General features: G+C 42.0%; 1 protein-coding gene across 4 annotated transcripts in view; it reads right to left on the bottom strand.

Moving 5' to 3' along the window:
• Window positions 1-300: 300 nt before the first annotated feature.
• Window positions 301-18,512, bottom strand: part of AGO4 (argonaute RISC component 4) — a 39,267-nt gene continuing 21,055 nt past the window's right edge. For all 4 annotated transcript variants that reach the window (XM_004614253.3, XM_055139479.1, XM_055139477.1 and 1 more), the window contains 7 exons: window positions 17,222-17,406; window positions 15,397-15,556; window positions 13,128-13,443; window positions 12,670-12,804; window positions 5,596-5,697; window positions 5,150-5,349; window positions 301-1,996 (listed from right to left, as the gene is read on the bottom strand). In XM_004614253.3, the coding sequence (XP_004614310.1) occupies window positions 1,888-1,996; window positions 5,150-5,349; window positions 5,596-5,697; window positions 12,670-12,804; window positions 13,128-13,443; window positions 15,397-15,556; window positions 17,222-17,406 (1,207 nt within the window). In that variant the 3' untranslated portion in view covers window positions 301-1,887. The remainder of the gene's footprint in view (window positions 1,997-5,149; window positions 5,350-5,595; window positions 5,698-12,669; window positions 12,805-13,127; window positions 13,444-15,396; window positions 15,557-17,221; window positions 17,407-18,512) is intronic.

Here is an 18,512-nt window from a genome sequence, read left to right on the forward strand (position 1 = left end):
ACTGGTGGCGCCGCTGATCAACAGCACATGGAAATGTAAACTTCAATGTATTTACAAGCTTATTTAAAAGACTGAAGAAAAACAATGTTTTATATTGCTGGGATTTTGAGAAGGCTAGTTGAAAAGATTTGGACTGGCTAACGAGTATCAGCAAGCACCCTTCACCGTCAGAACCAGTGTTCCCCGACCAGTGGTTTCCAGACAGAGGTGGCAAAGTCATTTTACCGCACTGTGTCTGTGTCTTCCCCAGCATCTTCCTCAGTCCTATGGAGTGTGGCTTCTCTGGGTTTTTTTTTTCCCCCCCTTTCTTAGCTCTCACTCCTGAGGATGTAGGCTAATGAATCACAAGTCAGTAAAACTGGGGCTGGGAAACACTGGCTGGAACTACCAAGATTCTATGTAACTGCTGTCCATTCACAAAGTATTATCTACACTAAATACAAAATACATTTCCCCTTACATTTCAGCTGATGCTTGCTTCAGATCAACTTCCTTTGTTTGGATAAGAAAGGAATCCTGTCTCCTTATGAAGAGGATTCAGAATCCTTTAAAGAGAAACTAATCTTTTCTATGCAGTTTTAATTTATAAAAGGAAGGAAACCCCACTAAGTACATTTCATAGAGAAGGGGAAGCAAAAAATGTACATTGCAAGTAATTCTGTGGGTAATCTTGATTCCCAGGCAAAGAAGTTTTAAATGCTGGTACATTTTTGCAAGTTGCAGCATCACTCAATGTACCTTAAGGATTGGCAAAGCCTATCCAATTGCATCCTGGTTCTAGCTTATTTTAAAACAAAATGACAGGACACCAATTGTGACTATAAAACAGATAAAAATAATTCTTTAAAAAAGCATGGAAATATATGTCTTATCTGACCGGTATCAGAAATTGCCAGATTATGATCAATAAGAAACAGCTGATAAAATCATACCAAAATCTCATCTAGAAAACTACATTGTTGGGGAGGAAGAGATGGGACCTTAAAAAATGTTTATTGCCAACGTTAATTTTCTATGAGAAAAGTTTAAAAGTCATTTAGATCTAACAAACCACACAGCAGCATAAAATGGGCACTTTTGAAAACTTTGAAAAATACTAAAAGCTAATATTTTTTTTCTCAAAGAGGGGGAAGTATGAGTGCTTTTTTGCCATGGCAGTGTTACCTGCCACCATGATATGCATTACGTCTGCTTGTGTTACACATTCACAGAAGTCAACCAAATAACAGAACTGCCCATATGAACCTACAGCCAAATACAGTGTGATTGCCCGGCAGCCTGACTTGCACTAGCACAAGTATGTCGTCAGTTACAAGATAAAGTAGTAAAACTAATAAAACTCTGTAAAAATTTAAAAAAATTAATGCTCGTTAAAGGCATTTACAGTGGCAGAGTCAGAAGTCTCCATTAAAAAGTCTGTGTACCCACACGATTAAATAGTTACGCTGAACTGAAGTAGATTGTTTGGTTTTTCTCTCCCACTTACGCATATACCCCACAAAATGAATACAGAAAAAAGGAATAATCTTCTTTTATAAGACTAGAGGGATGCGGTGAACACCACAGCTAGCAAAATATTCCATAGAAACCTTTCTTGTAAAGTCCTTTAGACAGTTCAGGCTGATCAGCCTTTGTATGATGAGGTAAAAATTCAGTCCAGTGCATCAGAAAAGACAATCTATGAGTATCTATTACTTTTTCTTTTTTTTAAAAATGGCTCGATTTTGTTGATGCATTAGACAGTGCTATGAAGAATAGAATCAGTGCAACTATTCCAAGCTGCTGGTAGAAGACCACCTCAAGTCAACTTGGTTCTCTCTAGAGGCATTTGAAACATTATGAGGCTGAATGGGGTGCCAAGCTGGTCGAGTTCTTTTTCTGACACTCTCAGGCAAAATACATTGTGTGCTGGGTATCATGGTGGATCTGCACAGCCTTAGCCAAGGCTTGAGGATCTCGGCCATTGCTCTGTCCTGACACATGACTGCCTTCAGCACTGTAAAGAGAATAAACAAACAACAACAACAACAACAGTGTAACGTAAGACCACCTCTAACTTAACATGTTTCAAATACCATCAATAGCAATATACTCAAGATCTTAGCATCAATTCATAGCTTCTGGTTTTTGTTTTTCTGCCACCAGGGCCACACCTGGTGGTGCCTGGGGCCATCAGGGCTACACCAAAAGTGCTAGGCAGGGTGGGTGTGCAGGAGAACAATGCACTGCCAGGGATCAAACGCAAGATTCCGAGCAAGTAAGGCATGCGCTTCAGTCCTGCAAGCAATCTCCCTGCCCCCCCCCCACAAGTGACAGTTTCTTAAATAATTTGTTGTATTTCTCTAAATATCTGACTGTCCAAATAAAAAATACAATAGAACTTGTTAATGGGGTGTGGAATAATTTTCAGAATAATGTCTGCATCTGCAAAGATCCAAATTCTTTATAGCTCATAGATATGAACATGCCTGTTATGACTAATTAATGCCTACTTGCCCTCGAGACTTCCATCAAATGTCATTTTCCCCAGAGAAATCCCTTACCTCCAAGGTCTACGTAAAGCCACCAAGAACATACTTTCACAGAATCCCCTACTTTTCTTTCATTGGAAAAACACACAATTGAAACTATTCATTGAATAATTATTGATTTCTTCATTGTGATATCAACAAAAAACCCAGCTATTTTGTCTATTTTTCCACTGAATCCTTAATACCTGGTATATATTATGGTCTCAAAGGCCCTTTGTTGAAGGAAGGAATAAATTATTCCTAGCAGAGTGCTGGAACAAAGTAGATTGTCAGCAAATGTTTCTGTTCCATCAATTTCTTCCTGTTTTTCTCTCTCACTAGTTCTATGAGGTAGGTTAGTTTCAACTCTTCTGAATATTGGTCATTTAGGACAATACAAACTTTTGAACAACCTTTCAGGGTACCATGTTATACAAAGGACCTGTTAAACTATAATCATCATCCTTCTTCAGACTTCTCTGTGCAACTTATTATTATCATTATTATTACTATAATTGGGTTTGGGTGATACCAGGGCTCACTTCTGGCTCTTGACTGAGGGACAACTCCTGGAGGGTTCAGGTAACATATATGGTGCCGGGGAATTGGACCCAGGTGGGTTATGTGCAAGGCAAGAGCCCTACCTGCTCTACCATCTCTCCAACCCTCCATCTAGAATTTAAAAAAAAAAAGATTTTGTTTTTTTAGAATTTTGTTTTATTTTTAGAATCTTTTATCTTGGAGGCAAGGGTCCACACTGGCTGTACTTAGGGGCTACTCCTGGCTTTGCACTCAGGGGTCACTTCTGGCAGGACTGGGGGGACCAGATGAGGTACCAGAAATTGAACCCAGCCTGGCCATGTGCAAATTGCCCTACCGTACTATACTTTCTCTCTGGCCCCTCTCATCAAAATCTTAAGTCACCTTTATTTTATTCACTTCTTTGCTACTCTTGTTTGTTTGGGGGAGGGGGAAACACACACTGCACACCTAGAGGTATTCAGGGCCTACTCCTGGCTCTATATTCAGAGAGCATTTCTGGCAGTTCAGGAGACCACAAGGGGTGCTGGGGATCAAACTCAGGTTGGCCACCTGCAAGGCAAGTGCCCAATCTACTGTACTGTTGCTCTGACCTCCTCTTTGCTATTCTTCTTTTCCTTTTTCTTCTTTTTTTTTTGCTTTTTGGGTCACACAAAATGATACTCAGTGGCTACTCCTGGCTCTGCACTGAGGAATCATTCCTGGTGGTGCTCAGGGGACCATACAGGAAACTGGAGAACAAACCTGGGTCGGCTGCATGCAAGGCAAACGCCTGCCTGGCTGGATTCTGGCCCCTATGCTATTCTTAACCAATCAATTTATTCCAGGAATAGCTTTTTAGAAAGGCAATCTTACTCTAAACATACTTTTCCATCTGCATGCCTATTGTTCCCTTTCATATGCTCCAGCCAAAGAAAACTTGCTATTGCCTAAACATGCCGCTTGCTTTCACTTCTTTGTGTCCATTGTTCCTTCTACCTAGAAAATCTTTTTCTTTTCCTCATGGTGCCAAATCCTACTCATCCACCTATGAAATCTTCTCTAACAGCCTTTCCTCAGATGTCCCATTATACTTTCATCTACAGTGCTTTGGGCGGATTGTTAGTTCTATGTTTGGTATACAGTCTACCATACTGAAACATAAATTCCCAAGAAACATGTCTTTCTCATTTTAGTACTTTTAGAATCATGTTTGTTTGCTTGTTTGCAGCACTGGGGACTGAACCCTCTTCACACATGTGAGTCCTCTTCATACATGTTGAGTTATGCATTCTACCACTGAGGACATTCCCGAGCTGCTCAGTATTTTTGGCACCTAGCACAATGTTGGGCACATAGTCAATACCTAATATATGTGTTGGCCCAATGAATGTATGTTAAAGAAAAGAAGGTACAAAGCCATGGCTGGGCATTTTTATAATAGCATATTTTCAACCCTTACAGAAATAAACTTGCAGTGGAATGTCTACTATTTTGCAGTTGAATCCAGACTTGGGAAAGAGCCCAGAAACTGCTACACTTCACAGATGGTCATTTGGAAGAGAATATTGATGCAGATAACTTGTTTAGTTACTTAATAGCAGCTTAGCCAGAGGTCAAAATGTCCAGTTCTCTTGGAATCCCTATTTGGGGATAAGAATGATCTGGTCCCTGTTCCTTTCTCCTCCCAAAATCAGTCTTCAGACTGTAGTGAAAGCAAAGTGATAAGTCCAGAATACCCCTTTCATGAGATGGAATCCACAGGGCTATGCCTGCTCTATGGGGTCAGGTAACTGTGCTGGTTTTGGCCTTTTGGCCACTCATGACCTGAGCAGAAATGAGATGCATTTGGCTCTATGGGGAAGCCACAAGCCACTCCAAATTAGACTCCTTTCCTTGGGTGGATTTTAGTCACATCAAACAAGTATGAACAAGCCTGAGTGCTTGTTGGACCAAAAGTTGCATTACAAGCTCTCAAAGGCACGTGCAATTTTATGTACTCTTTTGAACTTAAACCCTAAAAGAAGTTTAACGCTTTCTAAAAACAAAAGTTCCCTATAGAAGTTTGTTATTTTATTTTAACATGCTAACATAGATCTTACTACACCTAAGAGACATACCTGTCATGATCTTTATCCACCAGATGATACCTTGCTCTGAATGCTACAAGTCGGGCATAATATGCAGGGGCTGGAATAGAGACTGAGCGTGTGCACCGCACATAGGTGTGACACAATTGGTAAGTTAATAGCTGGAGCTCATCTGCAGTGAAGCAGTTATCATCCCACAGGACCTGGTAATGCGAAGGACGGCTGGTTCCCTGATGAGAGAGTTTTAGGATTAATATATTTCTGGCATGAGTTGACAACCTGAAGGAATCAATGGCACCTATTCCTTAAACTCAGAAGTACTCAGCCTAGCACCCCTACAAGCAGATACCTAGACCAAACAACAGTTACAGGACAGAAGAATTAACCAAGTTTTTTAACAAATCTACTCAAACTAGTTTCTGTTTTTGCAAACGTTTCCCTATCTAATAAAAGATCTAGACCAGCTTCCAAATTACCTGAATTCCTGCATGACTACAGAGGTAAAAGTCAAACTCAGATGGATGTGTGATGGTGCTATCCACTGTAGTGCCTGCTGGGACGTTGCCACTTTTTCCCACCTACAAAAGCCAAAAACATGTAATTAGTCATCAAAGCATCAAACTGAGCTCAGGCTAATTTTTTCCACTTTTGTCTTAATTGGTAACAAGTTAGTAAACTTCCTTAAAGTCTTAAGAATTCGCTTAAATTAAGACATTAAATTTTCTGCAGCTTTTCTTTAGCCCAATCACTTTATCCTGTAAGTATTTCTTCTAACAAGTATATTCCATGTTTTTTCTAGGAGAATCCAGAAAAAGAATATTTTGGAGGTGAATAACACTTTGTGGTGCTTAGGGGCTACTCCTGGCTCAGTGCTGAGGGGGTCTCTACTGGCCTTGCTTGGGGACCATTTAGTGGTGGAAACTGAACCTGGGATTTCCGCATGCAAAAATGTGCTACAGACCTTGGAACCACCTCCCTCATCCCAGTAAAAAGAATGATTTTACCTGTGGCTTTGGACTTCAATTAATGCCATCTATTTACAGATTATATATTTATATGTTCACTTGGTTGAAATGGGGGGAAGATATTTAAGATACACACATATATAGACACATACATATACATATATATGGTATATACATACACATACACATATGTATGTGAAATTATATATATACATATATATATGTCTCCAGAGGAGAGAAAGTCCACTTTATTCTTTATATTCAGTAAAGGTTAGATGAAGAAATCCTAGAACTGCTTTACCAAGTTCAATAGCACTAATACTTTCAAAGGGTCAATAAAAGAAATCACTAGAAAATGCTGTACTACAAAGAAAATCTGAAATGAGAATTAGCAAAACCAAAGTTTCAGTTCTAAGCCTTGCCTTGCAACTATGTGCCTTGAACAAAGCTTTGGACCTCGATCTAATCATCTTCAAAAGCTGGAGAGATAGTATGGGGGTGAGATGAGCACCACTGGGCATAGTCCCCAAATTCAAAATAAATAAATAAAATACAAGCAAAATAAAACTTTACCATTCTTCTATAACCAAAATTATAAAATAAAACTTAAATTTAAATTAAGGTATTATTGGGTCAAATTCCCCATCTGCTATACACTAGGGTTCTATATGAATTGATTTACCATACTGGTACAAATTTGAGAGTAGTTTGTTACCATCCTATTATTACCTCCAAGTAAAAGACATATATTAATACATATACATCTATGAGTATATATATGTATATATATAAACACTAGTTCTACAGGGTGTATTTAGATACTTTATAGTCAAACAAATTGGAAAAATATTGTTAACCCAAATTTAACATGACTTTTCTATTATAAAACATTTAAGAGGGTGATGGGGTGCTGGAGCGATAGTTCAACGGGTAGGACGTTTGCCTTGCACACGGCCGACCTGGGTTCAATTCCCAGCATCCCATGTAGTCCCCTGAGCACCGCAAAGAGTAATTCCTGAGTGCAAAGCAGGAGTAATCCCTGTGCATCACCTGGTGACCCAAAAAGCAAAAATTTTTTTTTAAAAGAGGGTAATGGAGTTTTTGAGCATTTCCCCGGTGGGGGATATGGGAAGATTTCTGAGCAGTGGAGTGGAAATATAAGATCTGTTGAGAACCTAGCCCTGACAGCAGGTGGAAAAGGAATGAAGACAGGGCAATTGCTAATGCTTAGGGCAGAAAGCACACATAAGAGGAAGAAGTGAGGCAAACAATTTTTTGGTGGAACAGAGGACTATATGACCAACTGGATATGAGGGTGCTAGGGAAGGGGAAGAGTTTAAAGATAACCCCGTAGTTTCTTACTTGGTAGTTTCTTACCCTGTAGTTTCTTACTTGGCTGATGTGTTACACGGCAATGCCAAGCACCAAAAGAAAAGGAGGGTTGGGGGAGGAATAGGTTTTGGATGAGGATAAAACAGTAAGGAGAAGGTTTGGACATGTTTTGCTTGAAATGCCTGTAGAAGATTGTCACACCGTGCCAAATATCTCTGTGCTCCTCCCTAAGGGAAGCTTTCACATCCCCACCCAATTAACTCAGGAGTAGCCACATAACATAGCTTGGGCTGATAGAACGTGGCCTGAAACATGTTACTTCTGGGCAGAGGCTTTAAGCCAGTTTAGGCTTGTTGTGTGTCTTTTCCCGGGCTCTGGCAGAATGTCTTAGCAAAATAACCCCTTCCACTCTCCCCACCCAGGCTGCTCTGTGAGCTTGGATTCAAACGAAGGACAGCAGGGTCACAGCTGCTTAAGAGCTATAACAAATGTGTAATCTGTATAAAAAAATAAATCTTTGTAAGCCACCAAGACTTTAGAGCTATTTGTTACCATGGCCAGGCCTAGCCTATTTTGACCGATACAGTGTCTACAGAGCATCTAATTAAATATATTGTTAGATAACTGGAAACACAAATCAGGAGCTACATAGAAGAGCCTGGGGCTGGAAATACAGGTTTACTATGAGCAAATAAGTGAATCCAGAAAAATGGGTGAGATTAAAGTCAGCTGAAATTGAGAGATTGGGAAAAAGCAGGAAATGCTAGGGAAAACATCAGTGTTTATTGGTCCAGAGGAGGAAGAGGTCTAAGGAAAACCTGATAGCAGGGAGGTGGGTAGTAAGCCTGGAAACCACACTGCTGAGATTGAAGAAGGCAGCTCTTAAGTGCCTAAATCTGACAAGATATGATTGGATTTGAAAAGTCACTGTGAGAACCACTGCAATGGAGTCACTAAAACCAAAGTCAGGCGACAAAGAACTAAAGCATGACATGAGAGGCGAGAGAGAATAGTCAAGGAACTTTCCCCTAGGAGTCTGGCCATGAAAGGACAGAAAAATAAAGCAGCAGGAATGTTTATTGGGCAACCGAGGGAGAGCTCGGGAATTTGAGAGAGCAATGGAGACAAAAGGTGACAGAACGGGTGAGAGCCAGTTTTGAGGAGATGATGGGTAATATATTTTGCTTCTTCTTGGGGCCACACCCAGTGGTTCTGTGCTGGTGTGACTCCTGGCAGTGCTTGAGAACCATGTGGTTCTGGGGATTAAATCCAAGGCCTCCAGCATGCAAAGCATCCAGTCCAATAATGGGTAATTTTGAATATTTTTTGGTTTTACTTTGGGGTCACGTTCAATGGTTCTCAGGGCTTACTACTAATTCACACTCCCTATCACTATCACTATTGGTAGGGCTTAGGAGTCTATCTGGAGTACCAGAAATTGAACTTGGTTTGGCCGCCTGCAAGGCAAGCGCCCTCCCCACTGTACTATGGCTCCAGCCGCAATGGGTAATTTTGAAGTGAGGCTCTAGAGAAGGCAGAAGGAATAGGAATAAAAGCATAATGGGGGAAAAAAAGCACAGGCGGAAAGATTAACTTCTGAGATTTGAGGAAGAAAATAAGAAAAAGGAAGGTTTAGCTAGAATTGAAAGTACAGTCAAGGGAGTCAGAAAAATGCGTCCTAGATTTTGTTTTCTTTTTCTTTTTTTTTTTTTTTTTGCTTTTTGGGTCACACCCAGCGATGCTCAGGGGTTACTCCTGGCTTTGCACTCAGGAACTACTCCTGGCGGTGCTTGGGGGACCATATGGGATGCCGGGGATCGAACCCAGGTCGGCCGCGTGCAAGGCAAACGCCCTACCCGCTGTGCTATCGCTCCGGCCCCTAGATTTTGTTTTCTGAGGGGGAAAAGTGTATAAAAGTTTAGAACACATACTATGGAAACACAAAGGTGGAAAATATCACAGTATTAGGGCTGGAGAAATAACTCAAAAGGTTAAGCCCGTGCTTTTCATGTTGGGAAGCCCAGGTTCGATCATATTTGGTTTAAACATCTGCCTCTAATTCCCCATCAACCCCCTCCCCACCCACCAAGAATAAAACACCACAGCATTAAAGGTTTGGTTAAAATTTGCAATTGTAAATTTATGATCTGGTTTATTATATGATGGGGAGCATCACCCAGCTGTGCTCAGGGATTGCTTCTGGCTATGTGTTAGGAATCATTCCTCACAGGGCCCTGAGGACTGAATTTGCAAGCTTACCTTACCTGCCTTACTATTCCTCTGGCACAGCAATTTTTATTTTAATCATACTTTTCTGCAAAAAATTACAAAGGCGGCGTGCGCGGGAGGGGGAGACACAATGATGTGTCATGTTGTTCTGTTGTCCTTGGGCACTCGGGGCAGTTCTCTCTCTCTCTCTCTTACACACACCTTGCGTTCGGTGTTCTCAAGCCGTTGCGTATGGACCGGATCGGGACAGCTCCTCCTTGTGCTCTGCTTCTGTGTGTGCCATTGTGCTCTCTTCTGTCTGTCTCTCTGTCTCTATCTCTATAGTCTCTTCTCTAGTCTCTTCCGACCTCTCTGTCTCTGCTTCTGTCTCTTCTCTGTTCTTCTCCCATGTCCTCTCGTGTGTCTCTGTGTCTCCTTCTCTGTCTCTTCTGTCTTCTTCTGTCTCCCCTGTCTTCTTCTGTTGTCTCTCCCATCTTCTTTTGTCTCCCGTCTTCTTCTTCTGTCTCGCTTGTCTTCTTCTGTCTCTCTTATCTTCTGTCTCTCTTGCCTTCTTCTTCTGTCTACCCTATCTTCCCCCACAGTCTTAGTTTATATAGCAAATTACATAGGGCAGTAACACAAAGGTTGATTTGGGGTTAACATTAACAAATCAACAAAGAAGGGTAAGACCATTTCTTGAGGAGATTAACAAAATCTTATCTAAGGAGATTACTAGGAGATCAGCTCAAGGGTAGGGTCCAAACAAGGGTGTGTCAGGGTGTGTACCTTTCTTCCTTCCTCAGCTAGTAATCCGCTTAAATAGTTACAGTAAATTTACTTCTAATATTTCTAGCAATGTCATTCTGTATAAGCACAGTAAGAGATATATCAGACTTAAAGTTTGGTTCTTCCTGAGGACATTCACTATACATTCCAGACCACAGTCCTCAGGTCAGGTTAGTCTTCCTAACCCCAGCAGGGTCCTAGTCTTGTCGTTACTTTTGGATCATGACAGCATTTGTCTATGACCATGCTCTCAACTTATAGTTGAGTATTGTGGCGCTTTGCTCTGGCCCATTTCGATGCCAGGGTAGCTCACAGCTTGCCCTGGGTCCATTCCGTCCCTCGTCGGGACCCTGCTTTTGGGGTGCTAGGAACTAAGGGCAACTGAGTTGAGAAACCAGGAGTAAATATTATTGGAGTCAATTGGCTCCCAAGTTACAAAGCATAACATTAACTGTTTTCCTATGTCCATACAGAAAGGACATTGCTTTAAGGTAAACTAAGTTCCCTGCGGCAAGGCTAAAAGGACAAACCCCATATTATCCTAGAGTTTTCTATAAGTCTGAGTGTAGAAGCAAAGAGAATAGGAAAGTGGAATAATACAGAATATACAGAATAGAAATTGGCAAACGGCATGTTTAAAGAATGAAAGACTTTAGTAATCTAACCTGGATCACCCTGGTCAGTGGTCCAGGTTATATTCCCAGCACCTCATGGGTCCCATGCACAACCAGGGAAGTATCTTGGCAAAATAGCCAAGAACTTGGCCAGTTTATCTTGAAGGTTGAGGTGTGAGAGTGTTAAAAAGCAAAGTGATAACAAAGCTTCAGGTTCTAGAAAGATAACCCAAGTCCTAAAGCTACTGGGTCAGCACAGTGACAAAGAGATGGAGAGATTATGCAGTCAAGGAGGGATTGACAGCACATTTTCTTTCCAGAGTTTGGGCAAGAGTTGAGAGAATTTGTATTAACCAAAACTAAGAAAGCTGTTTACTCAGTGCCTAGGCAATTTTAGAAGACAGAATTTGAATCTGTGTTGAGTGGAAAACCTGGAATCCAAAGGTTAAAAACTTGAGCTCTCTAATACTTCGGAAAACAAAAAGAAAGAGCTCAGTCTTGGAGCAGAGACAAAAAAAAACTAAGGGTGTACTAGAAAATAGTCAGAGTCATCCACAAGGTTACAAGACTGGGCAACTGAAAGTACTAGTCTCCAAGGAGACGGATTAGGGAGGGCTTGGAAAGAGGAATTAATGTCATAAAAAGAACCATGGCAGCAAAGTCATCAATATTACGTACCTGCAACTTGCCGAGTTTATATGTAAATATCAGATTATAACTAGAGAATATAAAAGGCCTTTTCTGTGCATTGTACCCCAAATTAACATTCATTTATTAATGTGATACCCATAACCTCCCTACGAGGTAGGTATTGTTCTTATTACATTTTACAGTTGAAATCATTACGGTTGAGAGAAGCATATTGCCCAGGTTAGTAAGATCATAGGCATTCAAAGTTCCTCAGCAAGACTCCCCTGCACAGTGATCAAGAGATAGCTCTTGTGGGTGGAACATATGCAGTGTTCCTGACCCTGGTAGATGGTTCAGGTTGGATTCCCAGAACCTCATGGGTCAATCTCTTGAGCACAGTGCTGGGAGTAGACCCAAGCACTGCCAGGTGTGGCAAAAACCAAAGAAACAAAAGCTCTCAAAATATCTTGTAAGAGTCCAGGGATAATACAGCAGGTAACTGCCTGCACAAAGCTGACTTTTTGGTTCCTGGCACCACACAGTCCCCTGAGTACAGAGCCAAAAATAAGCCCTGAGCATAGCCAAGTGTGGCTCACCCCCAACCCATCAATGCAAAATTATCTGGAAATCAAATTCTTCTTTATACCCTGGAAGTGCCTCAGGCACTAATAGCAAAAAGTAGCAAACAGACATACTTTCAAATAGTCAGTCCTTCCTTTTGTAAGTTACTAGTAATAGCATTATAGACGAGGCATGTTTCTGATTTCCACTCTAAAAATTCTAGAAACAAGTATTTCAATCAACAAGATAAACAGAGTTAGTCTTGAGTCTTGACTCCTGCATCACTCAGAATCGATCATCTAGGTTAAAGTGAAGTTAGTGTTTTTATTTTTATTTAATAATTATTAGGCAAATAATAAATAATTATTTGCCTCTAAGGGGAAAATATATGGATGCTCATTCAAAACCACATTTGCTTGTGTCAGACAATAAAGCATTTCCTATGTTTTCTTACCCTTTCTGTTTTGTCTGCACAGAAGAGTCGTGTGTGATGTCTTTTCTGTACCACAATATAGGTTATTCCTGGCCGGTAATCTTCTTCCAAGCTAATGCATGCCTTTCGGATTGCTATTAGTTCTGGCCAAGCTACCTATGAGTTAGAAATGAAACGATGTTCAATTGAGAACTCACCTAGTGTCTCTCAGATCTGGTTTAACCAGAGTGACAAAAAGAAAGAGGCTCCTTGGGCCGGAGCGATAGTACAGCGGGTAGGGCGTTTGCCTTGCACGTGGCCGACCTGGGTTCGATCCCCGGCATCCCATATGGTACCCCAAGCACTGCCGGGAGTAATTCCTGAGTGCAAAGCCAGGAGTAACCCCTGAGCATCGCTGGGTGTGACCCAAAAAGCAAAAAGAAAGAGGCTCCGTCAGACAGACAGAAGCCTTTAGAGCAATGAGAAGGAAATGGGAGTACCTGTTTCATTTGTCCCTCGGATACTCCTCCACGGTAATAGATGATCCGTGTGGGTTTGAAACGTGTAGATTTGTAGAACTGGATCAGCAGCTCTCGAACCATGTTAGTGAGATCCTGGATTACCTCCTGGCTATAGAGAAGCTCCTGGGAAATCTCCTGGCGGGAGGTCTGCACTCGAACAGTGGCACAGTACCGGCTGGGGTGGCCATCCATACTGCCAACCACAGCAGCAATTGAGGGTTTCTTCCCGTCCCCTGCTGGAGGATGCGTGACATCTGCGCCCAGGAAGATGACAGGCTGCTGGAACACTGAGGGCCTGCTCGGATTGAAGAAGATATTGCCATTGAGAAATACAGATGAACATATCTGAGTTTAGCAAATTCACCAGATAGAAGTACAGTTTTACAAAGGGACTAGACTTGGTCTTGCTAAGGCCCGCAGAGTATTTGTGAGACCCAACATAGTAAATCTAAATCAGCTGAAGAAATCAATGTGATTCTTTGATTATGGCAGAAACAGAAGGGGAGAAGAATTCTTTTTTTTTTTTTTTGCTTTTTAGGTCACACCCGGCAATGCACAGGGGTTACTCCTGGCTCTGCACTCAGGAATTACCCCTGACGCTGCTCAGGGGACCATATGGGATGCTGGGAATCGAACCCGGGTCGGCCGCGTGCAAGGCAAACACCCTACTGGCTGTGCTATCACTCCAGCCCCGGGGAGAAGAATTCTTTAAAAAGAATCTGACACAAAAATTTAATCCTGGAAGCTGGCCTCACATTCTGGGGAGAGGGCAACTCAGAGAAGGGATCACCAAGTATAATGCGGTCAAAGGCCATGCGGGGGAAGGGTGATGCGGGCTGAATGTGAACTAGAGACTGAACACAGTGGCCACTCAACACCTCTATTGCAAACCACAACACCTAATGAGAGAGAGAGAACAAAAGGAAATGCCCTGCCACAGTGGCAGGGTGGGGTGGGGGGAGATGGGATTGGGGAGGGTAGGAGGGATGTTGGGTGTACCGGTGGTGGAGAATGGGCACTGGTGAAGGGATGGGTTCTCAAACTTTGTATGGGGGAAAAATGAGCACAAAAATGTATAAATCTGCAACTGTACCCTCATGGTGATTCACTAATTAAAAATAAATAAATTTAAAAAAAATTAATCCTGGGGCTGGAGCAATAGCACAGCGGGTAGGGCATTTGCCTTGCAAGCAGCCAACCCAAGTTCGATTCCCAGCATCCCATATGATCCCCTGAGCACCACCAGGGGTGGTTCCTGAGTGCAGAGCCAGGAGCAACCTCTGTGCATCGCCAGGTGTGACCCAAAAAGCAAAAAAAAAAAATTTAATCCTATGTGTGTAAAGGAAAAGCTTTCTCTAAACAGGCGCTTGGGATCCTGGGAATTCAACAGAAAAAAACTAACTTAACATATGCAGTGCTAGGGTCCGACAGCCCCTACATCTTAATTTGAACAGTGACTGCATTAGCAAAGACATATATAAGAAAAAAAGAGAGATGTACATTTGAGATTTGTGAGCTTTACCAAAAGTATCTAAATTAATTGTTTATTTGTTTTTTGGGCCATACGTGGCTGTGCTTAGGGCTTTTGTCCTGGCCCTGTGCTCCGTGCTTCTGGCAGTGCTCTGGGGAGAATATGGAGTACTGGGAATTGAACCCAATTCAATGAGTGCAGGGCAAACATTTAACTCACTGTGCTACCTCTCTGGCTCTGTAAAATAGATCTCAGCTTTAAAAAGTGGGTGGTCAGGGATGCAACTAGTGGTAGAGCACATGAGCTGTATGTATGAAGCCCTTAACTGGATCCCAGACACGAGAGAAAGAAAGAAAGAAAGAAAGAAAGAAAGAAAGAAAGAAAGAAAGAAAGAAAGAAAGGAAGGAAGGAAGGAAGGAAGGAAGGAAGGAAGGAAGGAAGGAAGGAAGGAAGGAAGGAAGGAAGGAAGGAAGGAAGGAAGGAAGGAAGGAAGGAAGAAAGAAAGAAAGAAAGAAAGAAAGAAAGAAAGAAAGAAAGAAAGAAAGAAAGAAAGAAAGAAAGAAAGAAAGAAAGGGAAAAAATCGAGTCCAGGGGACAGAGAGATAGTACAATGAGCTGTACACAGGCTTCACATGTCAGAGGCCTGGGGTCAACCGAGTACCACATAGTTCCCCAATCACTGCTGAGAGCAAGCTCGAAGCCCAAGGACAAGAAGAATTCCTAAGCAATGTCAGATGAGCCCCCCCCCCAATAAAAAACAGGAGTTCAGACTCTTACCTTTGATGAGGTACAAGCACATTGTTGATTCCTCCAAGCTTTGCATTTATCTTCAGGCAAAGGTTAGAAAGGGTTTGGGGTGAGGTCTTCACAACATTTTTCACCTGGACACACTGTGTGGCCATTCCCAGGAGGGTATCTCCAACTCGTTTCACCTCCGCTACAAAAATCAATTAATTAATTTTAAAAATGTTTTTAATGTTCTAATTTCTAAGAGGGACTAGAGTGATAGCACAGCGAGTAGGGCGTTTGCCTTGCATGTGGCTGAACCGGGTTCAATTCCTCCGTCTCTCTTGGAGAGCCTGGCAAGCTACCAAGAGTATCCCATCCGCATGGCAGAGCCTGGCAAGCTACCCATGGCATATTCGATATGCCAAAAACAGTAACAACAAGTCTCACAATGGAACCGTTACTGGTGCCCACTCGAGCAAATCAATGAACAACGGAACGACAGTGCTACAGTGCTAATTTCTAAGAGAAGAGCTAAAATCCCACAGGCTGACATTCCTAGACTGCCTGCAATAGAGTCCACTGTGGTAGGTACTTGCCACAATTGATTCTTTCATCTTTTGAACCTTCAGGACAATTTAGTTTTGTTTGGAGGCCACACCTAGCAGTTCTGGGGGATACTCCCAATGAGATGCTCCCAGGGCGGGGTGACTCAGAGTGTTTGGAGAAGCATGGCGGGGTCACTACCTGGAGTGTTACCTGATTTCAATTTTGACCTGTCACATACCAAGCATGCATTCTACACTTGTGAGCCATCTCCGAGGCCACACATTAAAAAAAATAATAATAAATTGATCTAAATTTGGAGTGGGGCATGTTAGGGCCACATTCAGAGGTATTCAGGGATTACTCTTGGCTTTGCACTCTGGAATTATTCCTGGCAGGCTCCAGGGACCATATGAGGTGCTGGGGATTGAACCCAAGTTGATAGCATGCAAGGCAAATGTCCTGCCCGCTGTACTAAGGTTCGAGCCCCAAACCAGTTATCTTTATTCCTCCATGCTACTGCCACCATTCACTCAATCCTGGAGGTTCCTCTGCCACAGAAGTGGTCTGACAAAGGAATCAGTCTCCTCCACTCTCCTCCCTCTCAGTACACACACCAAACCCTGGAACGTTACAATATTTTGTTCCTCCTCCCTAACCCCCACTTAAACATTAAAGATAAGGAGAAGGTAATAAAAGAAACAAATGTACAGAGAACTTAAAATATTTTATTAAGTTCAAAAGGCTGCTCTGTAGTTCCAAATCCTTTATTTACAAGATAGACAAAAGAATTTTACATCATTCTTCTCATAAAAGATACAAACTAAATACCTCCTTTCCCGAAAGGGATAGGCTTCCCAGCTTTCCCCCAATCTGACATTTCTAAGTGCTTTTTACCAAACACTCCAGCCCTCCCTAGTTTGGGGGCTATCGAAGAGTTTTTCATGCCCAAATCCTCCTTCCCTCTGCATTTCCGGCTGACTCCTACTTCCTCCACACAGCTAGGGAAGAATCAGGTAGCATGCTGCGGTCTTGAAACTGAAGATATCAGGAGTCATTCAGAGCTCTTATTTCTCTCTGCTACGAGGCAGCAACATTCCCAACGGCTATTACTGTGCCAACGTGGGTCTCAGAGTGGATATGGTCAGATGACAAAGATCGGAGGCTGAAATCTACCCTCAGCAGATAGACAGCAGGAGCAAGACTAACCTTTGTTGTTTGAGGCAGAGAGCTTGGGGTTGTCTGAAACATTTGTATAACTTAACTTACCCTGACTGCTGCACCTACTACTGTGAAATCATCCCTCATTCAACATTAAAAGTGTCCATACCATATACTGGTGTCTTTCCAGGCAAGATAACCACGATTAACTGTAGGCCCACGTATGTCATTTTCAGATGTTTAAACATGGGCTCCACGCTGTCTGCACCTTGTGCATACTTGCAGAAACATGGCTGACCTTGGATAGGCATGCCTGCATCCTTAGAGATTTTACGAAGCTGGTCAGTAAAACTCCTATTAAGACACAAAAAAAAAACAATGGCAAGTGCTTTCATTTCACGTACGTTCTTAGCATTTACTTCCCTCTAAGTTACTGCTTTTAGTTCTGCAAATTCTTACCCAAAATTTGAAACCAATAAAAACTCATCTTTAACTAGCTGCCAAAAACCTGACTACTGTCTAGCTGCAAAGTATAATGCAGAACAACATATATTATTAAGCCGTCAGATTATCATTTTAAATTTTTTAATAGCTATGCCTCAGTCAGGAGCCAGGGACTAGAAAAGCATTCCCATCCAAAGATTATTTTTTAATCACTTAGGTCATTAATTCAGAGCTGAAGATAAAGCAATGTAAAAATTTCAGATAACAAAGCCTATTATATGAATCCTTAGGAGAATGTTTAATAGGGAACATGGAAACCAAAATCAGTATGTTTAGGATTATATCCAAATTGGTTACAGATCCTGTTTGTGTACATACACATATGTGTATATATATATATGTATATCACTGTATCACTATCACTGTCATCCCGTTGCTCATGGATTTGCTCAAGAGGGCACCAGTAATATCTCCATTGTGAGACTTGTTGTTACCGTTTTTGGCATATTGAATACGCCACGGATAGCTTGCCAGGCTGTGCTACGTGGGTGGGATACTCTTGGGGCTTGCCGGGCTCTCTGAGAGGGGCGGAGGAATCGAACCCAGGTCAGCAAACGCCCTACCCGCTGTGCTATCACTCCAGCCCCATATATAATTAATAGGCTTTGTTATCTGAAATTTTGATGTTTCTTTTTCCTTTCCTTTTTCTTTTTCTTTCTTTTCTTCTCTTTTCTTTTTTTCTTTTTGAGTCACACCCTGCGATGCTCAGGGGTAACTTCGGGCTCTGCACTCAGGAATTACTCCTGGAGGTGCTTAGGGAACCATATGGGATGCCAGGGATCAAACCCGTGTCAGCCGCATGCAAGGCAAATGTCCTCCCCACTATATTATCACTCCAGCCCCTGACACTGCTTTTTCTTCAGCTCTGAATTAATGACCTGGATGATTAAAAAATAATATATTGGCCACACCCAGCAGTGTTCAGACCTTACTCCTGGTTCTATGCTTAGGGATCA

The sequence above is a fragment of the Sorex araneus genome, chromosome 5 (assembly GCF_027595985.1).
Source record: "Sorex araneus isolate mSorAra2 chromosome 5, mSorAra2.pri, whole genome shotgun sequence".
Lineage (NCBI taxonomy): Eukaryota > Metazoa > Chordata > Mammalia > Eulipotyphla > Soricidae > Sorex > Sorex araneus.